General features: G+C 39.6%; 2 protein-coding genes across 2 annotated transcripts in view; both read right to left on the bottom strand.

Annotated features, from left to right (window-relative positions):
• The window catches only part of ttn.1 (titin, tandem duplicate 1), a gene marked incomplete at its 3' end in the record, with an annotated part of 89,028 nt that extends 83,483 nt beyond the window's left edge, over positions 1-5,545 (bottom strand). The window contains exons 1-13 of the mRNA XM_084442757.1: positions 4,927-5,545; positions 4,295-4,345; positions 3,472-3,867; positions 2,992-3,261; positions 2,610-2,885; positions 2,384-2,523; positions 2,130-2,256; positions 1,747-2,013; positions 1,343-1,609; positions 855-1,118; positions 626-765; positions 381-507; positions 28-294 (exon numbers count right to left, since the gene is read on the bottom strand). Coding sequence (XP_084298883.1) covers positions 28-294; positions 381-507; positions 626-765; positions 855-1,118; positions 1,343-1,609; positions 1,747-2,013; positions 2,130-2,256; positions 2,384-2,523; positions 2,610-2,885; positions 2,992-3,261; positions 3,472-3,867; positions 4,295-4,345; positions 4,927-5,485 — 3,151 coding nt within the window. The 5' untranslated portion in view covers positions 5,486-5,545. The remainder of the gene's footprint in view (positions 1-27; positions 295-380; positions 508-625; positions 766-854; positions 1,119-1,342; positions 1,610-1,746; positions 2,014-2,129; positions 2,257-2,383; positions 2,524-2,609; positions 2,886-2,991; positions 3,262-3,471; positions 3,868-4,294; positions 4,346-4,926) is intronic.
• Positions 5,546-17,156: 11,611 nt separating this feature from the next.
• Positions 17,157-24,738, bottom strand: part of LOC311312896 (titin-like) — a gene marked incomplete at both ends in the record, with an annotated part of 41,296 nt that continues 33,714 nt past the window's right edge. The window contains 18 exons of the mRNA XM_084442904.1: positions 17,157-17,296; positions 18,221-18,298; positions 18,389-18,598; positions 19,048-19,315; positions 19,424-19,504; positions 19,635-19,818; positions 19,935-20,220; positions 20,360-20,476; positions 20,649-20,936; positions 21,078-21,647; positions 21,790-22,077; positions 22,153-22,431; positions 22,541-22,822; positions 22,919-23,197; positions 23,320-23,607; positions 23,720-23,998; positions 24,084-24,365; positions 24,454-24,732. Of these exons, the coding sequence (XP_084299030.1) occupies positions 17,157-17,296; positions 18,221-18,298; positions 18,389-18,598; positions 19,048-19,315; positions 19,424-19,504; positions 19,635-19,818; positions 19,935-20,220; positions 20,360-20,476; positions 20,649-20,936; positions 21,078-21,647; positions 21,790-22,077; positions 22,153-22,431; positions 22,541-22,822; positions 22,919-23,197; positions 23,320-23,607; positions 23,720-23,998; positions 24,084-24,365; positions 24,454-24,732 (4,478 nt within the window). The remainder of the gene's footprint in view (positions 17,297-18,220; positions 18,299-18,388; positions 18,599-19,047; positions 19,316-19,423; positions 19,505-19,634; positions 19,819-19,934; positions 20,221-20,359; positions 20,477-20,648; positions 20,937-21,077; positions 21,648-21,789; positions 22,078-22,152; positions 22,432-22,540; positions 22,823-22,918; positions 23,198-23,319; positions 23,608-23,719; positions 23,999-24,083; positions 24,366-24,453; positions 24,733-24,738) is intronic.

Genomic DNA, 24,738 nt, shown 5'->3' with positions numbered 1-24,738 from the left:
TGTGTATCAAATGTTTGTATTCTTTACCTTGGATAACTAGTTTGCCAGTTGTTCTCTTATCCTCAGCCTCAAACATATACTTGGCTTCATCATCAAATGCAGCAGATTTGACCACCAGAGTGTGAATCTTTCCCAGGTGTGTAATCTCAAACTTATCATCAGCCTTCAACTCCTGAGATCCCTTGAGCCAGCGGAAGCTCTTGGCCTCCCTTGACACCTCACACTCAAACCTTGCCTCATCTTTCTCATACACCTGTACATCGCTCAAAGGTGTGAGGAAGGTTAGTGGAAGTTCTGAAATGATAAAAAAGTAACAAGCTATAACTTAATTTGTCGCAGGAATATGAGAAGGGAGCATACATAAGAAACAACAATTGTACCTTTGACTTTCAGGTTAGCTGTACACTTAGCATTGGCAGCCTGGTACTTCACTTCCCCTGACTGGGAGACCTTGCAGCCGTACAAAGTCAGTGTGTGCTTGCCACCCTCCTCAACAATTTCAACATCCTGTGAATGATTTTGAAAATTAATGACGAAAATACCATGTCCAAAGATTTCTATATTTCAAGAATACAGCTTGCTTTTACACTATAAATATTTCTGATGTTCTGTCAATGTAACATACAGGAGAGGGATTGAGGATTTCTCCCTTCAGTTTCCACTGGCCATGGACATCATCCTCAGAAATCTCCACTTCAAAACGAGCCGTCTCGCCATCAAAGAGTTCAACACCATACATTGGACGAATCACCTTGATATCTCGAGCTATAACAGAACACATATAAAGCTATTAAAGCAAAAAAGTCTAAATTGCTTTGCAGTGGCATCTTTGATATTAGGTTTCTCATGTTTACCTTCAATACTGATATTTGCCATGGTCTTGTCTGTTCCACAGTCACACATATATTGTCCTTTATCTTTCTCCTCCACTTTCTTAATGGACAGGACTCTGCGTCTCCCCTCAGCCTTCATGGCCACCATCTTGGAGGCCTTGATCTCCTTCTCATTGTGGTACCACATCACAGGGACATCTTTGCTGAGTTCACAGTCCAGAGTTACCTCGTCTTTCTCCACAGCAGTATAATCTTGCAGCTTCACTATGAAGACTGCATCACCCTCTGGAAAAGGTGAAGTTAAATTTTAGTTTGTGAAAATAACATTCTCAAATTATACATTATCTACATCTAGCATATTACAGAAAACCAATTCATACAAGAAAGAAAGAAAGAAAGAAAGACAGATAGAGAAAGAAAGAAAGAAAGAAAGAAAGAAAGAAAGAAAGAAAGAAAGAAAGAAAGAAAGAAAGAAAGAAAGAAAGAAAGAAAGAAAGGGGTGGTGTTACCTATCACCGTCAGGTTTGCCATTGAGGATATTCCTTTAGCCTGTGCTTTAATCTGGCAGGTATCATCTAGAGTCAACTCCTTCATTTCTAACGCATGTTTCTTTCCATCAACATAGTTGATCACGGTTCTGCTTGGATGAAGTTTTATTTCATTTCTGTACCACATCACTGTCACATTCTCATGAGAGAGCTCAAGCTCAAATCGACACGTTTTGCCTTCCTTCACAATTTCGTCCTTTAGTGGTGTGATCACTTTGAGTCTCATTCCTATAATATTAGGTAAGTGCATAACAGGGTTGCTGTTGTTAGCCAAATAGGCTAATCACCCATTAAGATTATAGATAACAGGCATTAAGCACCAAAATGTATGATCTTAAACTGAGAATGGTTTAACCAATACTTACCCTCTACTGTAAGTTGGGCTGTTGACATTTTGCCCAAAACTTCAACAGTATATTGTGCCTCATCATCAAATTCACAGTTGTTTATGACCAACATATGTTTCTTTTCATCATCAATAATGTCATATTTAGTGCCAGGTGTTATGATGTCAGAGCCCTTTAACCACATGACCTTAGGCACATCCTTTGTGATGGCACATTCAAACTTAGCCTGTTTATTTTCTGGCACAGACACATCCTTCAAGGGGACTGTGAAGTCCATTTCCATTTCTGGGAGGCATGGATGATGATTATGTATGACAGTTATTATCAATGGCATACCTTTTTCTTGTACTGTACGTGTATGTATGCATACTGTACAATGCTCCTTTTCGACAACTGCTTACCTTTTACTGTGAGCACAGCAGTGGTGACAGCATTCAATGCTTGGTAAGACACTTCACCAGACTGGTCAAGCTGGACATTTTTCAGAGTGAGGAAACGTTTTTTGCCCTCAGCTTTGATGTCACAGGTCTAAAGAAAAAAGAGAAAAAACATTTTTATCTCATTAATTATTTCAAAGACTATGGAATAATAGACAGGGCTAATGAAAATTGAAATTGAAAAAATGAAAAAATATATATAATGAACTGAATCTCACTGGTGATCTTGTCAGAATGTCTCCCTTAAGTTTCCATTCTCCAGCCACGTCTTCCTCAGATATTTCAGTGTCAAATGAGGCCTGCTCCTTCTCAACCACCTCCACACTGGAAAGTGGCTTCAAGATCTCAGCTTCACGCTCTGTTTAAGTATAAAAATACACTGTAAGCATTCACTTCAGTTATGTGCATTTATCAAAAACATTATAAAAAATGTCTTTAACAAACCTCCAAGTGTAAGTTTAGCTGCGTATCTGCGTGCTTCAACTTCCATGGAATATTCTCCAACATCATCAGGTTGTGCATTCTTGATAGTAAGAGTCAGGTCTTTTCCTTCCTTTTTGACCTCAGTCTTGTCAGTGGGGTCATTAGGAATCTCTTGGTCCCCTTTGAACCATTTCCAGTTGGGTGTGTCTTTGAACAGCTCACACTTGAATGTGGCTGTGGCCTTGGGTTTCACATGCTGGTCTCTCAGTGGTTTCACCAACCAGTCCCTAATGATCTCTGTAGGAATTGACAAATAAATCAGTGTTGCCATCTACAGTATCCTGCAATTTTTTTTTTAAAGCATTTACAATTTGTTTTGAGGAAGATGCCTTTCAGTACTTACCAATGACTTTAACTGCAGTCTGTGTCTTAATGTCCTCACACGCACAGGTATAGACACCAGCATCGTCTTCACTTACGTCCTGGAGTGTAATAGCATGTTGCATTCCAATGACATTGATGGCCATCTTTCCTGCAATTTTCTTAAGGGGTGTACCATTCTTCTTCCAGACCACATCTCTCTCTTTGTTCAGCTCACATGTCAGGTATAGAGTCTGTCCCTTGATTACTGAAGTCTCCTCTTCCAATTCCTTAATGAACTTCACAGGCAGTTCTACGCAAAGATCATTCAGTATAGTTCAATATGAGGAAAATACAGAAATATGAAGAATACACACGTTTGCAGCTACAGTATGCACTATGCTATAGCGTGCAACTACTTCGTCAGTAATCGTGTGGTGTCAGATACACAATGAGCCTTTAAATGAATTAATTTAAATTGTTTGTTACAATTCTTTCAGAAATAAGAAAACAATTAACATACCTTCCACAATAAGTTTGGCTGTGCATGTTACTTCTTTGCCAGCATTCTTGGCCACACATGTATATTCGCCTCTGTCAGAGAGTTGGACATCAATGATGTTCAGTTTGCGATCTTTGCCATCAGAGGTGAATTTGTGTTTCGGGCTCTCTCTTAGGTTGCTTCCATCTTTCATCCATGTAGTTATTGCTGTAGAGGGTGAAACCTCACACTCAAACAGGGCAGAAGAGCCAATGGACTCTGCTTCTGTCAGCACAATGTCCTGGAGCTTTTTGATAAACTTCAGAGGAACAGCTTTGAGCTTGAATCCTGCGAAGGGTTCGTCTGGGGGTGGTTTGTCTCCAGCAGGCCTCAATCCTCTACCCTTGCCACCATCACCAGGGGATGGAGTTTGTTTTGCTGAAATTAGAAAGTTAAACAACATAAATGCATGTGGATGACTTGTGTGTCACTAAGAGTGCACCATCGACAAGCCTGGTAAATCACTTATTAGGCCCTTCATATAGCATATATGCAGCATAAATGTGTGTGTTCCATACTCTTGTGTTTGGTAATGATTTACTAGAATGTTTGACAAGTGTGTTCGACATGAATGTTTGATGACATATGATCAAGCTTTAAAAATATATATTGCTTATGATTGTGATTGCCTCCTTCTCTCTAGTTACCTGTAGATGACCTCTTGATAACATTTTGCCTATTTGGTGGACTCACCTTGACTCAAGGTCACCCTTCAAAAAGCAAATTCTTAGAGAAGATGCACATCAATAGTAAGAGTGATACAAGATTCAAAAGATATGCAAGAGTGAAACTTGTATATTCTCACCCCCAAAACCTCTGCCTCTGCCTTTCGGCGGATCATCCTTTGGTGTCCCATCTGGACAGAAAACAAAAGTCTCTATTGCAGTAAACAAAATCACAGATAAAACTGACACAATACGATTCATACGAAATACATGAAATGTACTTGAAAATGATGACATGGACATACACAATGTACTGTAATGTCTGACAGACAAATTAAATTGCATGAAGCCTTGACAATGCAAGATAATGTGACACACGGAAGCTGAGAACAAAATGCACTTAAAATTAGGAAAGATGAATTTGATGACCTGAATAAGAAATGACTTAGACACACATAGGCACAGAATGAGGACAGATGTTAAAATGGTAGACATGGAAACATTAAGATGGAGATTGGATGGAAGTTTGAATAGATGGAGGGTGGTTTGAGGTAGATGGAGATTGGATGGAAGGTTGAATAGATGGAGAGTGGTTTGAGGTAGATGGAGATTGGATGGAAGGTTGAATAGATGGAGGGCGGTTTGAAGTAAATGGAGATTGGATGGAAGGTTGAATACAGTAGATGAATGGTGGGTTGAGGTAGATGGAGATTATATTATATGAGACATCTCCTGAGTCATCAGTGGGAGGGTTTAGTGGCCACCATCTCACCTCTTCTGTCACCTGGCATTCCAGGGGTCTCAACTGCCCCATCATCCAGACATTCATCTCCCTGGTCCTCTGTGGAACCATAACTTTCATGAGGAACAAGCTCCCATCCCCAAGCTTCTTCTTCAATTTCTTCCTCAACATCTGGCTCCTCTTCAAACACCTCCTCCTCCAGCTGAGTAGAAACCTTTCTCATCTGCACAGCCTGAGGTGAGAGCTCTTTCATGGCGGGAATCGTTCCTTTGCCAGTTTTCAGCGGTGCGTAGGGAGTAGTCATTTCCTCTTCTGGTGATGTTTCCTTTGACAATTTTTTGAGGGTGATGCCTTCTATTGAATCTTTAGGAGAAACTTTTCCAGGCAGTTTTTTGGTTCTTTCTGCACTGGGAATCCTTTGCATAGGAATTGATTGAATTATTTTTGGCTTTGGTTTCTCAACCCTAGGCGAGGGAGTCTTAAGTTCTACACTTTTCTCAATAGTCTCTTCATGCTTCAAGGCGGCCTCCTTTTCTTTATCCTGTATTTCTTTTGGTAGGTGCTCAATCTTCTTTAACTGCACTAGCATTTCCTCCTTGGGACTCAGCTCTTCTTTATTTCTGGGGGCTACCTTCACTGGAGGACTTGGCTTTTGTACCACACCTGTCTCATTCTTTTGGGTTCTCTCAGGTAACTGCACTAGCGTTTCCTCCTTGGGACTCAGCTCTTCTTTCTTTCTGAGGGCTACCTTCAATGGAGGACTTGGCTTTTGTACCACACCTGTCTCATTCTTTTGGGTCCTCTCAGGTAACTGCACTAGCGTTTCCTCCTTGGGACTCAGCTCTTCTTTCTTTCTGAGGGCTACCTTCAATGGAGGACTTGGCTTTTGTACCACACCTGTCTCATTCTTTTGGGTTCTCTCAGGTAACTGCACTAGCGTTTCCTCCTTGGGACTCAGCTCTTCTTTCTTTCTGAGGGCTACCTTCAATGGAGGACTTGGCTTTTGTACCACACCTGTCTCATTCTTTTGGGTTCTCTCAGGTAACTGCACTAGCGTTTCCTCCTTGGGACTCAGCTCTTCTTTCTTTCTTAGAGCTACCTTCAATGGAGGACTTGGCTTTTGTACCACACCGGTTTCATTCTTTTGGGTTCTCTCAGGTAACTGCACTAGCGTTTCCTCCTTGGGACTCAGCTCTTCTTTCTTTCTGAGGGCTACCTTCACTGGGGGACTTGGCTTTTGTACCTGTCTCTCAGGCTCCTTGTCTAGAGTTTCAACTCTCTCAACTTTCTTAAATTGGGTCCCAGATTCTCTTGGAGTACCATCTCTTACAGCTTGACTAGGTAATTTAGCATCTGGTGTCTTTTCATTTTCTTCTGGGGATTTTTCAGCCTTTAACTCAACTTTAGGACTCATGGAAAATGGCTTCAATCCAATACCTTCCCTCTCTTTCTCTGGAGTAGGAGTCATTTTTACTTTTGAAAGTTGTTTGTGGGATTCGTTTGGTTTTACATCTGTAGGTGCCTCCTTGTCTGGAGTTTCAACTGTCTCAGCTTTCTTAAATTGGGTCCCAGATTCTCTTGGAGTACCATCTATTACAGCTTGACTAGGTAATTTTGCATCTGGCTCCTTTTTCCTTTCTTCTGGGGATTTGTCAGCCTTTATCTCAGCTTTAGGAGTCTTGGAAAATGGTTTCAATCCAACATTTTCCCTCTCTTTGTCTGGAGTAGCAGTCATTTTTACTTTGGAAAGTTGTTTGTGAGATTCCTTTGGTTTTACATCTGTAGGTGCTTGGTCAATATGCTTCTGCACAACACCCTCGGTTTCTTGATCATCTGACACCAACTCAGACTTGTTTAGTGGAGCAACAGGTTCTCTCACTTTTTGATCTCTTTCTGGCCTCTCACTTCGCTTGAAAACTCCTGAATCAGTGTCTTTGCTGACAATTGATGGCTGAACCACTTTGGGTATAGCAGTTTTTCCAACGGGTTCTAACTTCACAGTTCCCTGATCTTTCTCATCTGATGGCTTCTCTGTCACTTTCTTTAAAGGCACACTAGTTTGGTCAGGGTGTTCTTCTTTGTGCACTTTGGGTGTTTTCTTCAAACTTCTCTTCTCTTCTACTTTTACATCTTTAGTGACTTTTTTCAAATGTGTTGATGATTCCTGAGTGGATCCTTTGAATGGAAATTCTTTAGGTTTCTTGTAATTACTACCATCAGCTGACCCCTCTTGTTTTATAGAGATTTCCTCTGCTCTGACAGTTGCTTCATATTGCCGCACGTCTTGCTCATAACTTTCATAAGATGTAACTTTGGTTAGAGCTTCAAAATTCAATTTTTCTTCTGATGTCCACGGTCTGACTTCAGGTACTTTTGCAGCCTCTTCAGAAGGTATCTTTTGCACCTTTTTCAGTTTGTTGATTTCCTGGTCTTCCTCCTTGTCTCTTGAAATTCTGATCACTTTCTTCAAAGTTGGCACATCAGGTTTGTCATCGTCTTGAACATGGATTCTACCCTTTGTCTTAATAGCTGGTGTTGTAGTAGTTTTGTCTGAGACAGTAAAGATTTTGCATAACATAAAATGTAAAAATGCACACACAACAGAGAGCTCACTGAACAAAATTATTTGATTTGCTCTCCAAAACAGGGCTTCAACACTACTCAAACAATCTGTAGTAATATGACTCAGCGGCAAACATGTTGAATAGCTTGGCATAAAACAGATTGATGGATGAAACATCCTATAACATTACATCAGACATTAAGTTTGTATAATTTAAACATATATAAGAGCAAGATATATATTAATCAAAAGTGTTTAAGATACTTGTAAGTAAGAAAGCAAATTTACCTTTGCTTGGTCCAGGCGCTGTAACAGGGCCTTTGTCTGTAGGAGATTTGTAACATAGATCAAGTTAGTTAAGATTGAATACATACATCTTAAGGCATATGGGAAAGAGCTGATTGTGAAGAAAGTAACTCAAGCATTAAGTTTGTCTCTACCCACTATGGAACAGGCATACTGTTTATATTTGTTAGACAAGAAAGCATGACATGCAAGACAGTATCCTTTCAACTTAAAAAATGAATATTTTGAAGTGAAAAGGCATGCCTCTTCAATGACCTCCGGTTTGCCAAAACCAGAGCAGCATTTGATGGGTGTTAGACATTAGACAGGGTTGCCTGACGATTTTGCAAGTAGCGTGAAGACAGCCATGATGCCATCAGAGAGGTCTGCGTCCATTAGAAATGTATATAGTGAAACTTGGGAATCTACAGGAGTAGTGTAGTAATCGGGCCCTTCAAGAGGGGGATCTGATATAATCAGGAACATGAATAGTAAATTGTCACTTATATACTATGAGATTGGGACAAACATGCAGTATAAACCAAGATTGTTAAGGTAGCAGACTACAAAACAGACACATTAAGCACATTTCTAAAATAAGAATTTCTGAGTGCCAATTTTAAAAGGCAGTGGAACAACATATCGGCTCAGACTTACTTATATGTGGTGTGGGAAGCATACATAATCAGAAGAAATGTTCAACAAGAGAAGACAGACATTTAAACAACATGACTGACAAAAAACACAGAAGAGACTCTACCTTCAGGTGGGGAATACGTCTCCGTTAGGGGAGTTGCCAAGGGACTTGATGCTGGCGGGGAGATTTTCTTCTCCACTGGTGACACTTTAGCTGGAGTACAAATATGCCAAGAAAATAACCATTTTGGCTAAGATGTCATCGAACAAACACAGACACTGGAAGAGAACATAGATATTAAAGACTACCTTCAGAGGGAGGTACTCTCTCCACATGGGGAGCAGGCAAAGTCTTTGGAGTTGATGAGGGTGCAGGGGAAGGTTTCTTTTCCACTGGAGGCACTTAGAATACAAGTAAGCCAACCAAGGTCACAATCAAGACATTATCTTTTGGGCTAAGACTTGATGAACAGAGCAAATAAACACATGAGCAAAACATACTGTAAACAAACACAAACTGACAAACGAATACAAGAGTCATGGGCGCAACACAAAGGAAACAAGATTTTCTTCTCCACTGGTGACACTTTAGCTGGAGTACAAATATGCCAAGAAAATAACCATATTGGCTAAGATTTCATTCAACAAACACAGACACTGGAAGAGAACATAGATATGGATAGACTGTACCTTCAGAGGGAGGTACTCTCTCCACATGGGGAGCAGGCGAAGTCTTTGCAGTTGATGAGGGTGCAGGGTAAGGTTTCTTTTCTACTGGAAGCACTTAAAATACAAGTATGCCAAGGTCACAAACAAAAAATTATCTTTTGGGCTAAGACTTGATGAACCGAGCAAACAAACACAAAGGCAAAACTTACTGTAAACAAACATAAACTGACAAACGAATACAAGTCATGGGCGCAACACAAAGGAAACAAGATTTTCTTCTCCACTGGTGACACTTTAGCTGGAGTACAAATATGCCAAGAAAATAACAGTTTTGGCTAAGATTTCATTCAACAAATACAGACACTGAAAGAGAACATAGATATTGAAAGACTGTACCTTCAGAGGGAGGTACTCTCTCCACATGGGGAGCAGGTGAAGTCTTTGCAGTTGATGAGGGTGCAGGGGAAGGTTTCTTTTCTACTGGAGGCACTTAAAATACAAGTAAGCCAAGGTCACAATCAAGAAATTATCTTTTGGGCTAAGACTTGATGAACAGAGCAAACAAACACAAAAGCAAAACTTACTGTAAACAAACAAACTGACAAACGAATACAAGAGTCATGGGCGCGACACAAAGGAAATTAGATTTTCTTCTCCACTGGTGACACTTTAGCTGGAGTACAAATATGCCATGAAAATAACAATTTTGGCCAAGATTTAATCGAACAAACACAGACACTGTAAGAGAACATAGATATTGAAAGACTGTACCTTCAGAGGGAGGTACTCTCTCCACATGGGGAGCAGGCAAAGTCTTTGGAGTTGATGAGGGTGCAGGGGAAGGTTTCTTTTTCACTGGAGGCACTTAGAATACAAGTATGCCAAGGTCACAATCAATAAATAATTTTTTGGGCTAAGAGTTGATGAACAGAATCAACAAACACATGAGCAAAACATACTGTAAACAAACACAAACTGACAAACGAATACAAGAGTGATGGGTGCAACACAAAGGAAACACAAGATAGAAGATGTTTGTGTATAAAGACAGTCCCTTTAGTACTTGTTGTACCTTGAGGAGTGACATCCTCCATTAAAGGAACAGGGGCCACCTTAGTGGGTACCTTATGGTCTGGTTTAGAAGATTTAACTCCCAATATATCACATTTAGTTTAAGACAGACAACATGCAGCCAACCAAGAAACAAAGATAGAATGCACAACAAAGTATAGTTGTTAGTCACGGGGAAGATACCTGCCAAATTTAGGTTTAGTGATATACAATTCTATCACGCTCATAAAGAGTTGAAATGCAAGCCATTGTGATTTGAAGAATATCACAACCAGATGAATATGGAAAAGGAGAGATTTTAAGATTTAAGATCAAATCAGAAGAGTTGTCAATCGTATTGCATACATCTGAATTAGTTAGATTTGATTAGATACCTTCAAAGGATGTTTGCTGTTCAATACTCTGTGCAGGACCTTCTTCCATTGTGTTTTTGCTGTACTCTCTCAGTGTCTCCTGAGGTGTTTGAGAAGTCCCGTATTGAGCAGGTTTCTCCATCCTGGGAAAACCCGTTTTCTGAAATGGAGTGACTTCATCCTTGGTGGGAACAGGCTTTTTAAGTGGAGCATCCTTCTCCTTACTCCTGTCGTCTTCTTTAGATATACTCTTTTTGGGGGATGAAAATGCTTCTTGAGGTGAGGTTGTTATTTTAGATAATGGCAAACCACTTTCTTCAGAAAGAGCACCTTTCTTGGAAGGAAGAGAAACAGCTCTCTGAGATGTGATGCCTGTATACTTTGGAGCAAATGCTATTTTAGAGGGAGTAACCTCTTCCTTAGGGTATATTTCAATCTGAGGTGATTTGTACTCCTGCTTGGGAGAAACGGCTTTGTTTAGTATGTCTTCATCCTTAGCAGAAACAGCTTTCTTAGACTGGGTTACTTGATTATTGGGTAAAATATGTTTCTCATATGGAATGTCTGTCTCTGTTTTTGACTGAATAGCTTCTTCTTGTGGAGAAACAACTTTCTTGCTAGAAATGTCCTTTTTACTAAACAAGTCTTCTTTTTTAGCTGTGGGTTGTGTTGGCTTCTTTGCTTTAAGATTTGACATTGGGTCAATGTTCTTTACTTCAATTTTTGTTATATCAGGTAAAACTGTTTTTGACTGAATAGGTTCTTCCTTTGGAGAAACAACTTTCTTGTGAGAAATGTATTTTTCACTAAACAAGTCTTCTTTTTTAGCTGTGGAATGTGTTGGCTTCTGAGCTTTAAGATTTGACATCGGGTCAATGTTCTTTACTTCAAATTTTGTTGCATCTTCCATTCTTCTTGCTGAGCCATCTTCAATTTGCTGCTCTGCTCTGTAAGTTGTGTAAGCCTCTTCTGGCATTGTTTTCTTTTGGTACATACTATCTGTCATCGTAGTAGTTGACTTAATTTCCTCTCTTCTCTTATATGTCACAGCTTCCTCTTGCAGGTAAACAACATCTTCCGTCAGGGAAATCCTCTCCATCAGCCCCAACTTCAGGGAAGTTTCCTGACTCCCTTCAACCATGGATGTTGCAGTTAGCTCAGTCCTCATAGGAACTGAGAAGATTTAAAGATATAAAACAAGATTTAAGATTTTCAAGATTTTCACCATGTAGCGGTGGCAAAGGAAATGACAGAACAACACAAAACAAAGACAAAATTAAGTTGACATTTGTAAAATATAAAGCTATTTTGGTAAATATGTTTTGTATATCTGTCAATACAGATTTGTATTTATCAAGGTGAAATGTGAGGACTGCTTTTGCATTTGTAATAGTAGTGTAGTAGCTAACAATACCTTTCTCTTCGGAAGTTTCCTTGGGCTGAGGTCGGACTTCTACTTTTGCAGTAGGAGTAACTTTCTCTGCTCTCTGGGAGACTATAGTTCAAACAGGTCGATCAATGTGAACTACAGTATATCTACCAGGATAAAATGAATGCTGATTTTTGTATCAGTGTTTGATGATAGATAATGGCTTCTAGCATACCTTTTTGGAGGGTAACTTCATCCTCCGGTTTAGGTTTAGTAACTGCAGTTGTCTGAGGTTGCACCTCCCTTGGTGTTACTGTTTAGATGTATATGACATTATCAAGCAACAGAAAATACAAACATGAATGCACACAAACACAAGGAGGACAACATCATTTTGTGTAAAAGATGAGGAAGACTTGAAAAATAAGAATTACTACTTAATAACTTCACATTCATCATATATTGCCAGAAATTACCTTTCTGCTGAAGAGTTTGCCTTTTTACCTCTGGCTCTGGCTTGCCAGCGGTTTGATGAGGTTTTCTAGCAGCTTCCACCTTCAGCGCCTCTGTTCTTTCATCCGTGATAACTTAAAATAATGTGTCAATTGTGTTTACGATTATTTAAACCTTTGATACATCATTAAGAGAAACCATCAGGTGCAATGCACACTCTGTCGAGTGCTCAGCACATTCACCAATTCTAACTACGACAGCAATATATAAGATTAACACACTCCGAGGCACATAACACATTCCATCAAGAGACAAACATCAAACCAATCAACATACAAGGAAACAACTTTACAAGATAGATGGAATGTAGCTTTAGGAAAGAAAAAAGTAGAGCTGCAAGAAAAGGAACCTTACATCTGATTTTTTTCTTACAAGTACCTTTTGTTGGAGTTGCATCTGTCTTTTGAGGAACTTTGGCTGCAGGTGGTTTGGTGACTGTTCCTTCATGCCTGGCTATGTCTTGGACTTTTGACAAGGTTATAAGAAGAGATTGTTCACCTAAATCACTTAGTCAGTTGTTACAGAATTGAGTCATTAATCTAAAATGCAATCAATTTACTTAGCCACGGCTTAGCACTGAATCGCTGAGAGCTATGACTAAATGCAGAAACATTTCTTTAGAGGTTGACACAAGGATATGCCAGAAAGCACTCAGTTTTTTGTGAAGATGTATGTTGTGTACTAACGTTTTTGAGGTGGTTAAGAACCACAATCTGAGACTTCTGTCAGACATGCTAAGCCGTCTCTAAGGTAATAAACCAAATCATAGGTTGTTGTCTCTCCAGGTTCTTATAATGATTTCAATTTGGGTGAAAAATCAATTCAAGAACAGTTCAAAATACCAGAAGAGGTTAGCATATAATTTTATCGTAACAAAGAATGTTTTGTTAGTAACTGCCTACGGCAGACATTTAAGGACGCACATCACCATCACCTTTCATTCACTGGGAACAGTAATGCAAAAACTAATCTGTAATATACCTTTCTGTGAAATGACTTCTTTTGGAGGTTGTGCTGGTTCTCTGATGGGTTCAGTTTTAGGGTGCTCTCCAAGTACTTAAAAGAATATTAGTTAAGGTTTAATTACCAGACTAGAAGAATCTGTTAAATAGATACTCATATACAATACACATACAAACATATTGTATGTCAGTACAGCATGTGACACATATTCACATGTATACACACATACATAAAGTATATGAAAGAGAAGAGTGATAAAAGAAAATATGAAACTGTACCTTTGGCTTGAGGAGTCTCTGGTGACTTTTTGGGGATGGGTGATGTCTTTGGTTCTGGTTCCACCTTAGGTGCACGTGCCATTCTTGGTTCAGGTGCCATTTTTGATTCAGGTGCCATTCTTGGTTCTGGTGCTGTTCTTGGTTCAGGTGCCTTTCTTGGTTCAGTTGCCATTCTTGGTTCAGGTGCCATTTTTGGTTCAGGTGCCATTCTTGGTTCAGGTGCCGTTCTTGGTTCAGGTGCCATTCTTGGTTCAGGTGCCATTTTTGGTTCAGGTGCCATTCTTGGTTCAAGTGCCGTTCTTGGTTCAGGTGCAATTCTTGGTTCAGGTGCCATTCTTGGTTCAGGTGCCATTCTTGGTTCAGGTCCCATTCTTGGTTCAGGTGCCATTTTGGGATCAGGTGCCACTCTTGGTTCAGGTGCCATTCTTGGTTCAGGTGTCATTTTTGGTTCTGGTGCGATTTTTGGTTCAGGTGCCATTTTTGGTTCGGGTGCTATTCTTGGTTCAGGTGCCATTTTTGGCGTGGGTGCTATTTTTGCACCTGGAGCAATTTTTGTATCAGGAGCCACATGAATTGTGGGTCTAGGCACATCTTTCAGGTAATACAGAAACATAGCTGTCAGTCACTACAAATATCTCTAAGCGAGGTAAGACTAAGAAGATCAAGAAAACAAAATACACAGACAACAATAATAACAAACATCCAATGCTCTTAGATGAATTTCTTAACAAACATTGATGAGCTTGATTGATGACAAGCACAATTCAAGAGGAATGGTGAGAAACTGACCATAACCACAAAACATTGAAGAAACCAATCTATTGAATTATATATTTACACTGAAACACACACACGCACAAACACACACACATGAAGACATACATAATAATAGGCTATCCTGAAAGATACAAAACCTTTGCTGTACTCTAATCATTTAAATATCAAACATCAAAATGTGCTGTCAAAAGTGTTGTCTAAAGTATAAAGAAGGTAGAATCAGATGAGATTAATAAGATGACAGAGTCACATTAACATAATAGACAAACAGACACTTAAGTGCACACAACTGCACACAGCATTACCTGTAGGGGTGGCACGGTCCTTTTGTTCATGTACAACTACTGGACTGATGGTTTCTTCTTCAGGCTTCCTCGCTTCAGGTACTTTAAAACATTGTGATTCTACTTTAATTTATTTCCCTCAGTTTCAACAATTTTGACACAAATACATCAAGAAACGATGCATGACAAACAAAACATTATGAAAGTTGGACAGTGGGGTAACAGAAAGAACCGCCATAGACAAACAGGCCAACACATGGCCACAGAAGGTCAAAGTTACTGTATGTGAATACCTTTGCTAGGAGCTGGTGCCACCTTCGTTGCTGGAGTGGAAGGTTTATCCTCTTGTTTCTTGTAAGCCTCAGGAACTTCAAAGATATGTCTTTTGTTAGAATACTTTATTATGCTACAAAGCTTAAAATGAAGTGGTGCAGCATCAACCAAATGCACAAGCAAATGTTAATGAAAGAACATTTAACATTTTTAAGTTGAGGCAAATGATAGCTGCACAACAGCAGAGACAAAATAGCTGTAAACAACTGTTGCAAGCCATAGCCACCAAACAAGAAGTTGGGACAGACAAGATCTTGGTAGGACTGACACAGGTTGGGGAAACTTGACATAACATACAGAAACATAAAGGCTACCGTCCAGTGGATTAACCACTGAATAATCACCATTGGCATGATGACCAGCTTGTTAATTTACAGCCATAAGCTTTCACAGCTAGAAGCTATCTTGTTATTTTATACCTTTGGTAGGCATTTCCTCTCTCATTCCCACTGATTGTCTTTGAACACTTTCATCAACGGGTATTCTTTCTGCTGATGAGACACAAGAATAATCTTAGATATATCCAAAATTGAGGACATATATAACAATAATTAATGAATAAAGTATTAAGAATACATAACAGGTCTTAAATATCACCAGCTGTTTTCATTTAAGACTCAATCGGATATTTAACGTACACCAGCAGCAGTCATGGTGATATCAAGAGATTAATTATTCTATATTTAGTAAAAACAGATAAGAGGACAAACAGTAAATTGGAAATCACAAAACAGTAATGGGACTTTGAGATAACCGACACAGAATTATCACACATTGAACATATACATTGAACATTTACAGTCAACAAACGTAAGGTGTGCAATAGCCATAGGCAGACTGATTGAGTAATCATTATCCAAACTGAGAAATGTTACAATATCTGCACTTATATTATTGTTATACCTGTGACCGTAGAGTATTGATTTTCTTGCATCGTCCAACTTTCAAATTCTATTGAAGACAACAACCCATGGTAGGAATAAGAGCACAAACCACATGTTAAGCTGTTCTTACAAGTATGTGGTAATACTGTAGTTACTCTATATTACAACATTGTATTAACACAATGTCTTCACAGTAGGGAGGATTGTTTACGTACAAATGAAACAAGAACACAGTTCCTGTTCATTTACTTTGAGAGTAAGTATTGTCACAACTAAGAAGATCAACAAACAGTCAAATATCATGATCTAGCCAATCAAAATATTTTAAATGAATACATTTATAAATTAGGAAATATTGGTGCATTAGGGTGTGTCCACATAGCACTGTTTTCTGGCAGAAAACCGCTGCAGGGTGCTGGGCAGAGCTTCTTCGCCGTGCCCTTCAACGCTTCATCAAACGTAACGTAGGTGTCCAAATGACACCCACATTTTTTTAAACAATGGCGGACAAAAATATTTCTGATGAGAGAGAGTATTGACATTTGTCATCTCAAAATATCAGTACCTTAATGTCACTGACCAAAAACAATTGACAAAGTTAAATCAACACAACAGCTCAGAGTGCATAGTCTATGAGCAGCTGTTTATGAACAGCAGAGTTTGACACAGCTGGCATTAACGTTAGCCGATCGGCGAATCATTTCTAGTTTTCCTGACAATGTCCCTTAGCAGCCAAGCACAACTGCGTTGTAAATCAATATAGCATCTTAAAGTCGCACAGAAATGAAAAAAGCATTCTGTCCCATTTTGGTTCACATAATTGGTCATAGTGTTCACCTATTCAACGATGTATGCCACAAAAATTACAAAATTCTATGTTTGTTGTTATCTTATATCAAAGTATATAATTTCTTACTTCCTGGAAAACGGTAGGTCACATGCAATTACGACACAAGGTACCTTAGATTTTAGGCCAATAATCTCACAACATCCACCCTGTCAATCAAAACGTCAACTACTCTGCAGCCTCAAATGTTGAATATCCCGCCGGCTTGATAACATTCCAATGAAATTCATCTAAACGTATGTCCCGCCCTTGCAGCCCGTTTCAGGCGGAAATACGTCAAAGTACGGAAGCAATATGTTCTCCAAACTTCCCTTTCGGTGTATCTTTAAAACGTAACCAGTTAGCTAGCTAGACAGTCGCTAGTCAACTAGTGATCACTAGTCTCTCGCCTCTCACTGGCAGCATGACTGGATGTATGTATATGATAGTGTCCTTTCAGATATCTTGAGATTTCAAAGAAAGCTTGGAAAAAGACGCTTGGAAAAAAGACATGGACGCAGCGCTTTTCTCTAGGCGGCCAGCGATCTCCTCGTTGGAACCAATTGAATAAAGGCACTGGTACCCAGAAAAAGGCGCTATGTAGACACAACCCCTTATTTTATTTTTAGTAATGAGTTAAAGTGCCCACATTTTTTTTAGAGGATGATGATGATGATGGTGATGAAGATATTACGTATTTATTAAGCGGATGGTTAAAGATGAGTGTAAGGTAGAAATGCAGTGCTTTATGGAAGAGTTAAATGGAAGAGTTAAAATCATATATATTAGTGTTAGATTGTGCAAATCATCAAAGTGATGTACCTCTCACTTCCGTCTTCTCCTTGTAATAGTATTCAGAAGACTCATCTTTTAATTGAAAATGAAGACATTCTTTATTGAACCCAGTCATTTACAGTTGGCATGGAATTTGATTTAAACTGTTGCGTTTTCCTCCTCTTACCTCGGTAAGAAACTAATGATGGAACATCTGGAACTCGTATTGATGAATCAGGGACATCTAAGGATTTTATTATAAACAGGGGTTCATTACCAGAATAGGCACTAAGAATGCATTATCTTCTTTACATTGTCTATAGTTTGATGTGTCTACGACTGTAAAACCTCACATGCCTCAAGTGTGCTAAACAGTAGTTAAGTTAAGTAGTAAGCCTCAAGAAACAAACCATGTAGGACTACTAATTGGTAAATGTCTGGAGTCAAAATACAAATATTATTAATAATGATGTACTGGTATAATGTATTATCATCACAGACTGTATAATTCAAACACTTGTTTAGAGTGGTCTGATCAGAATTTCCCACCGGTTCTGATAAGAGGCATATGCTGTTTTACTTTGTCTTTGAAAATGAATTTTCTTATCTAGATTTGACACTGAAATGTTACTCACCATGAGGAACCCTTCCTAACCCAATATCTGTAAGAGGAGGAGGCAAAGTATTATAACTGAAGCATAGGAAATGATGTAAGGCAATAATGTCTAGCTGGTAAATGTACAGACCTTTGCCTGAAAGGTAAAGCTCAGCTGTGCTTCGAGCCTCCCCCATGGGTTCCAAACGCGCAATCACAGAGTAAACGCCTAAGGAATTAGCAATGAAGATTGCTAAGTTATCTTCCTTGTAATTGATAGGGAGATAAGAGTAAATTAATCTGAGTTAACTGTACACACCTTCATCCTCAGAGGTTACATTGCGGATGATCATAAAGTGCCGTCGGCCTTCGCTTCTGAAGTTATACTTTGGGCACTCTTTAAGCTCCCAAGTGTCTTTGTACCATGTAACGATGGCATTGTCGAAGGACACCTCACATTCAAACGTGGCGGACTGACGCTCATTCACCTCAATGTTCTGGATGCGTTTGGTGAACTGAATTTGATCAGCTGAAGACATAATGAGGGTCATTGTAAATACACATTTGTGATTACATATCTCCTAACCACAAGTACATTTAATGTTTTAGGGTTCAGCTTACAGTAAATATAATTTGTTAAATATAAAATATTATATTGTTTATTCTCTACAGTACTGTGACTTTTTTTTAGTTCTTCAATGGGTGTAATCAAATTAAGACAATAGCAACTTTAGAACTAAAACTAAAGACAGAACTCACAAGACCACATAGGTTGACATGAACAGAACTGTACACGAGGAGCAAAGAGGTTAGTAAGTGACAACTGGAAACACATGTTAGATGTCAATAAGACTCCTTACTTGGTTTGTGTGTTTGTTCGTCTGACAAAAAAACCAATGGGAAGTTAGACATAATTTCCCTGTCTGTGTAAGTACAGACATGGGTACAAGACTACAAAAAATATTAATGAAGACTTACCTGTAACTGTCAGCTTGGCACTGGAGATGTGTGGGCCACAAACCACACGGTAGTTGCCCTGGTCCCTGGTTTGACACTGCTTGATCTTCAGAATGTGCCGGTCACCAACAATGCTGATTTCATATTTGTCATTATTGTCCAGCTTCTGTGTTGCCTTGTACCAGGACAAGGAGATCTCTGGGTAGTTGATCTTAATTTCACACTCAAACACTGCTGTCTTGTTCTCAGGAGTAGTCTGGTCCATGATGTCTTTCACTAGAGTTACAGGCTACAAATGAAAAGGGTAGATTTTCAAAATCTGAACAGTTTGCAGTTGACTTATTTATACATTAACTATCACACAACGTGTCAGGAACATTACACATTCAACAAGTACCTCAGCCTGCATTTTTGCTTGCAGATCACTCATATATTTGGCCACATCCTCGTCAGAGGCTCTCCCTCCATGCTCAGCCTCCTGAGGTAGAAAAGGGAGAGTTAAAATAAAACTTGGATAAGAGCTATTGTAGAGTGGTCTCTTTTGATGTAGCTATATTGGGTTTGAACACTACAGTACAGTGATGTCAGCCTTTAGATTTCTTTCTCACCTGTTTTCCACTTTCCTGCTCTTTCTCTCTCTTCAGCTGCTCAATGGCCTGAAGGAGGCCACGATAGTCAGTAATTCCATACGTCTGAGCATATTTCTCATACTCCTTAGGGTCCACATTCCTGAGTAACTCAACAATGTCAATATCCTCTTCCTTCTTTGGACTCTTCTGTTTAGATGGAGTCCTTTGTATAAAAGAGGAAATACACAAGTAGAGGTTAAAATCTTGGTTTTCTGGTCTAGAATAGTTTTCATTTAAAACATGAAAGCTATTGTAAACACTATTTCCAACCACACATACTTCTTCAGTTTTGCTCTGAAGTCTCCTTCAAGTCCGGCAGAATCTTTCCTTTCCTCAACATTCAAGTCAGTGCTGCATTCTATTTCTCCATGTGTGTTAGAGGCCACACATCTGTACTGGCCAGAGTCAGATTTAGTCACTTCTCTGATCTCCAGCTTAGCCTCCTGGCCCTTCTGCTCAATAGAGATGCGACCACCATGAGTGATCTGCCTCCACTTGCCCTTCATCCACTTCACATTAGGAATGGGATCACCTCCCACTTTGGCAATGAACGTTGCAGTGCCCTCTGAAAAAGAAATAGTTCAATGGTTGACTATAAATAAACTAAACCAAACCCCAAGTAAAGACACTGCATCCTCATTGAATTGTGACTGAGGATAAAAAAAATATATATACATTTGACATTGTAATTCTAACCCACTTACTCTCAGTCACATGAGCGTTCTTGGGCTCCTCAGTGAAGAACAGGTTGTCTAGTCTTTTTGCTTGGGCACTTGCTGCTGGAGCTGCTTCTGTAACAGCAGGTTTAGCACCTGCTTTTTCTGAAGATAAACAGATTCTCAATTAAGATGTACATATATAATATAGTAATGCTATAATATAATAATGCTGTGAATGAAAACCAATCTGAAATAAAAACAAGAGCTCTAGAAGATATTCCCAACCAATGGATTAACATTTTCAATCGGACGTTTTCTGTAATGAGCAAAATACCTCTCAAAGTCACTCTGGACTTGCAGAAGTCACTGCCAGCCTGATTTGAAACCTTACAAAGGTAGTCCCCTTCATCACTTTTTGATGTTTGGCTGACTTCCAAACAAGCAGTGCCATCGACAAAGGTGATTCTAGTGTTAACAGAGGATTTCAGTTCCCTTCTGTCCTTCATCCAGTTAATTGTAAGGGGAGGGGTTCCAAAGACATGGCATCTAAGGCTTAGCTTCTCTCCCTCGTTCACAGTCACAGGTTTGAGAGGGATATCAAACACTGGAGGCTTCTTTTGCACTGGGGAGTTCAGTAAGAGATAGGAGAATTACAGAAACTATTCAGAGGCAAACGTATGACTCCATGTAGGACACCATCATGTAACACAATTAATACAAAATCTATTCTAAATTGAATGTGTTCTATGGGAATGAAAAGTACCTGATATGGTAAGGGACACTTGGTAGGAGGCAGTGCCAGCTTCATTGGTAGCTTTGCATGAGTACTTGCCACTGTCTGAGACCTGGGAGTTCTTAATACACAACACAGCTGCATTGCTCTTGAAGGTCATGTCATACTTAGCAGACCTGTGAATCTCACTGTTGTCTTTGTACCAAGTGATGGTCATGGGCTGAGATCCAGATAAAAGGCCTTCGATCTTCACCATTTGGCCTTCGGCCTCTTCCATGGTCTCGTAAGGCTTTTTGGTGAAGTTTGGAGGGATTTTGCCTAACATGGTCACTTGTGCATGGCATATATCAGTTCCTGCTCCATTGGAAACTTCACAAGAGTACCTCCCAGATGCCGCAAGTCTGTCACTGTTGAGGACTTCCAGGATGCTGGAGGTGTCAGTAGTTCTGACATTATACTGATATGAGGCCCAGATCTGTTTGCCATCCTTCAGCCAGGTTACAAAAATCCTAGGGGTTCCAGTGTATGTGCACTCAAGTTTCAAAGGTTTCCCTAATTCAGCAGTCAAATCCTTCAGCTTCGTCACAAAGTGCACTGGTTCTGAGAGGAGAAATATTTACATTAGTTACTGCTGTTCACATATGAATGAATAAGACTCATGTGGATGAAAAAGCGACAGTTTTGTTTTGTTTTCAATGAGGACAAAAGACTTATTAATTGGATATCCATCAAAAAATCAAACCTTGGAATGTGAGCTTAGCTGTACAAGATGCAGTTCCAACATTATTTGTAGCTATGCAAGTGTACTCCCCAGAGTGTCTGAGTTGACCACGGGTAATCTTTAGAACAGCAGTGTTATCATTATAAGACATGAAGTATTGTCCATCATTTGGCAAAGATCCACCATCTTTTAGCCAGGAAACCTCAAGAGAAGAGGATCCTACAACACAACACTCAAATCTAACTGGCTGTCCTAGAGCTTCTTGGAGGCTAACAAGTTTCTTGGGGAATGAGAGTGGTGTTTTGATATCTAGAAAAGACATTCTTGAATCGGGTGCGATGAGCAAAATTTGGTGTAAAATGAAGTGAAGATTGTGAATATTACCTTTCACAATCAGTTGGCATTTACTGGAGGCAGATCCGATGTGGTTCTCTGATTTGCAGGTGTATTCACCATGCTCAACCTTGGTTGCTTTGGTCAGTCTTAAAGTAGCAATACCATTAGAGTAATCCATTTTACAGTTATTGGTTGCCCGCAGTTTGCCATCATCCTTAAACCAGGACACTGCAATATCAGGAGTTCCTCCAATACGGCATCTCAAGCAAACCACATCACCAGTAGATACTTCCTTTGGTTCCAAAGTCTCAATAAAGTATGGTCGTTCTGAAGTAACAGATATAATTAAATAAGTTATAAAATAATAGGATTATGGATACATTGAAGTAGAATTTGATGGTGAATAGTAAAAAGATGTTTTGTTTTTTAGGTTTACCTAGTATGGTCACTTGTGCATGGCATATATCACTTCCAACTCCATTGGAAACTTCACAAGAGTATCTTCCAGATGCTTCAAGTCTGTCACTGTTTAACACCTCCAGGATGCAAGAGGTTTCAGTGGTCATCACGTTGTACTGATAAGAGGCCCAGATCTGCTTGCCATCCTTCATCCAGGTTACAAATATTCTTGGGCTTCCAGTAAAAGTGCACTCCAGTTTTAAAGATGTCCCCTTTTCACAGCAAATGTCCTTCAGCTTCTTCACAAAGTGCACAGGTTCTGAGAGGAGCAATGTTGACATTAGTTGTATACATCTCCTTATGAATTCATGCAGAGGAATAAGGCTATTTTAAATGTACTGTTATGCTAACCAACCTTTTATAAACAGGTGAACTGGACAGCTTTCCTTTCCAGCATCATTAATGATCTGGCATGTATACTCTCCAGCGTGGGATTTGTCAATTTTGAATAACTCCAGAGTGGCTTTATTGTCCCGTAAAGCAATTGTGTTGCTCCTTCCAGACACAATTTCTTTGCTGCCCCTGAACCATTTGACTTTCAGAGGGGTACTTCCTCTAACAATGGCTGAGAAAATAACATTTGAGCCAGGCAAAGCTTCCTTTTTCTCTGGTTTTTCCACAAAAGATGGAGGCTCTGAACATAAGAAAAGAAATGTAGCAGAGTAAGTATATGCTTTCTGAAATGAGCTACAGTAGTTCTGATTCTGAAAAATAAATCACAATAATGTATGCTCATAGCTAAGCATATATACTTACCTTTTACTACCATGGAAGCACTTGTTTCACTGGCCCCTGCTGTGTTAACAGCCTTGCATGTGTATTTTCCTGAATCAGACAACTTAAGAGTTGGCACTCTCAGTTTACAAGTATTGTCACTGCATGTAATGTCATAATTTGGCCCACTCCTGATCTCCTGGCCATCATGGTACCAAGAGGTCACAAAAGGAGGAGAGCCAGAGACTTTGCATTCCATTTCACCAGGTTTACCCACAATAGTGTGAGTGTCCCTAAGTTTCCGGATGAATGTTGGTGGGATCATCTTATCTGTTTTAAAAGACAATACGTCAGGTTTAATGCAAAGGTAGTCAGACTTTAAGATAGTGGAGTATAAATATGACCGTGGATTTCCAGTGTCAGAAAAGTAGATGTCACCAACCTAGGACAGTAAGGTAGGTTTTGCTGGAAGCACTGCCAACCTCATTTTTGACCTCAAATGAGTATTCTCCTGTGTCACCCCTCTCAGCTGACAAAATCTTCAGGGTTGAGATCATCTTTGAGAAGGTCATCTTATACTTCCTGCCAGAAGAGAGCTCAACACCATCCTTGAACCATTTGGTTTTCAGTTCTGGTGTCCCTGACACAGTAACATCTATAATTGCTGTATCACCTGCCTTGACATTGAAAGACTCTGGGCTATCCACAATTGTTGCGGGCTCTGAAAATTAAAAGATTATATTTAGATGATGATGTATCCTTACCAATGTAGTTATCACTGATGTGGATTAAAGAATTGTACAAACCTAGGACATTCACATTGGAAACACACTCCACCACTCCAGCATCATTTCGGAGTTGACAAGTGTATTTTCCAGGAGTGGTCGAGTCTGCGTTTAACACTTTCAAGGTGACTGTATTGTTCTCAAAGGTAATTTGTCGGTTGTCACCATCTCTGAGAACATGGTCCTTGTCCTGAACCCAGGACACAGTCATTGGCTGAGCGCCTTTGACTGTGGCAGTCACTATCATTTCCTGACCAGATTTGACCGATTGGTTGGTGATTTTCTTCACAAACACTGGTGGTTCTGAGAGTAAGAAAAGAATGTGGTGAGGGGCTGTGATCATACTGCCTTACAGTGAGCTCGATATACAATACATTCACAATTTACTAACCTCTGAGACTAACGACAGTGTGGCAGGTTTCACTTCCCACATTGTTTGTTGCCCTGCACTCGTATTGGCCAGCATCTGAGCCATCTAATCCAAGGATATGAAGAGTGGCAGAGGTACCCTCATTGACCATCTTATACTTTCTGCTTTCCTTAACAGCCCGTTTGTCTTTGAACCAGATAATCTCAAATGGTGCTGTGCCATACAGCTCACAATAGAGGCAGATGTCTTTGCCCTTTACCCCCTCCACTGGCTTCGACACTGTGAGGAAGGATGGTGGATCTAGAA

Source organism: Borostomias antarcticus, assembly GCF_949987555.1.
Source record: "Borostomias antarcticus genome assembly, chromosome: 9".
NCBI lineage: Eukaryota > Metazoa > Chordata > Actinopteri > Stomiiformes > Stomiidae > Borostomias > Borostomias antarcticus.
The sequence above is the reverse complement of the archived record's forward strand: the minus strand, read 5'-3'. Positions and strand labels throughout refer to the sequence as shown.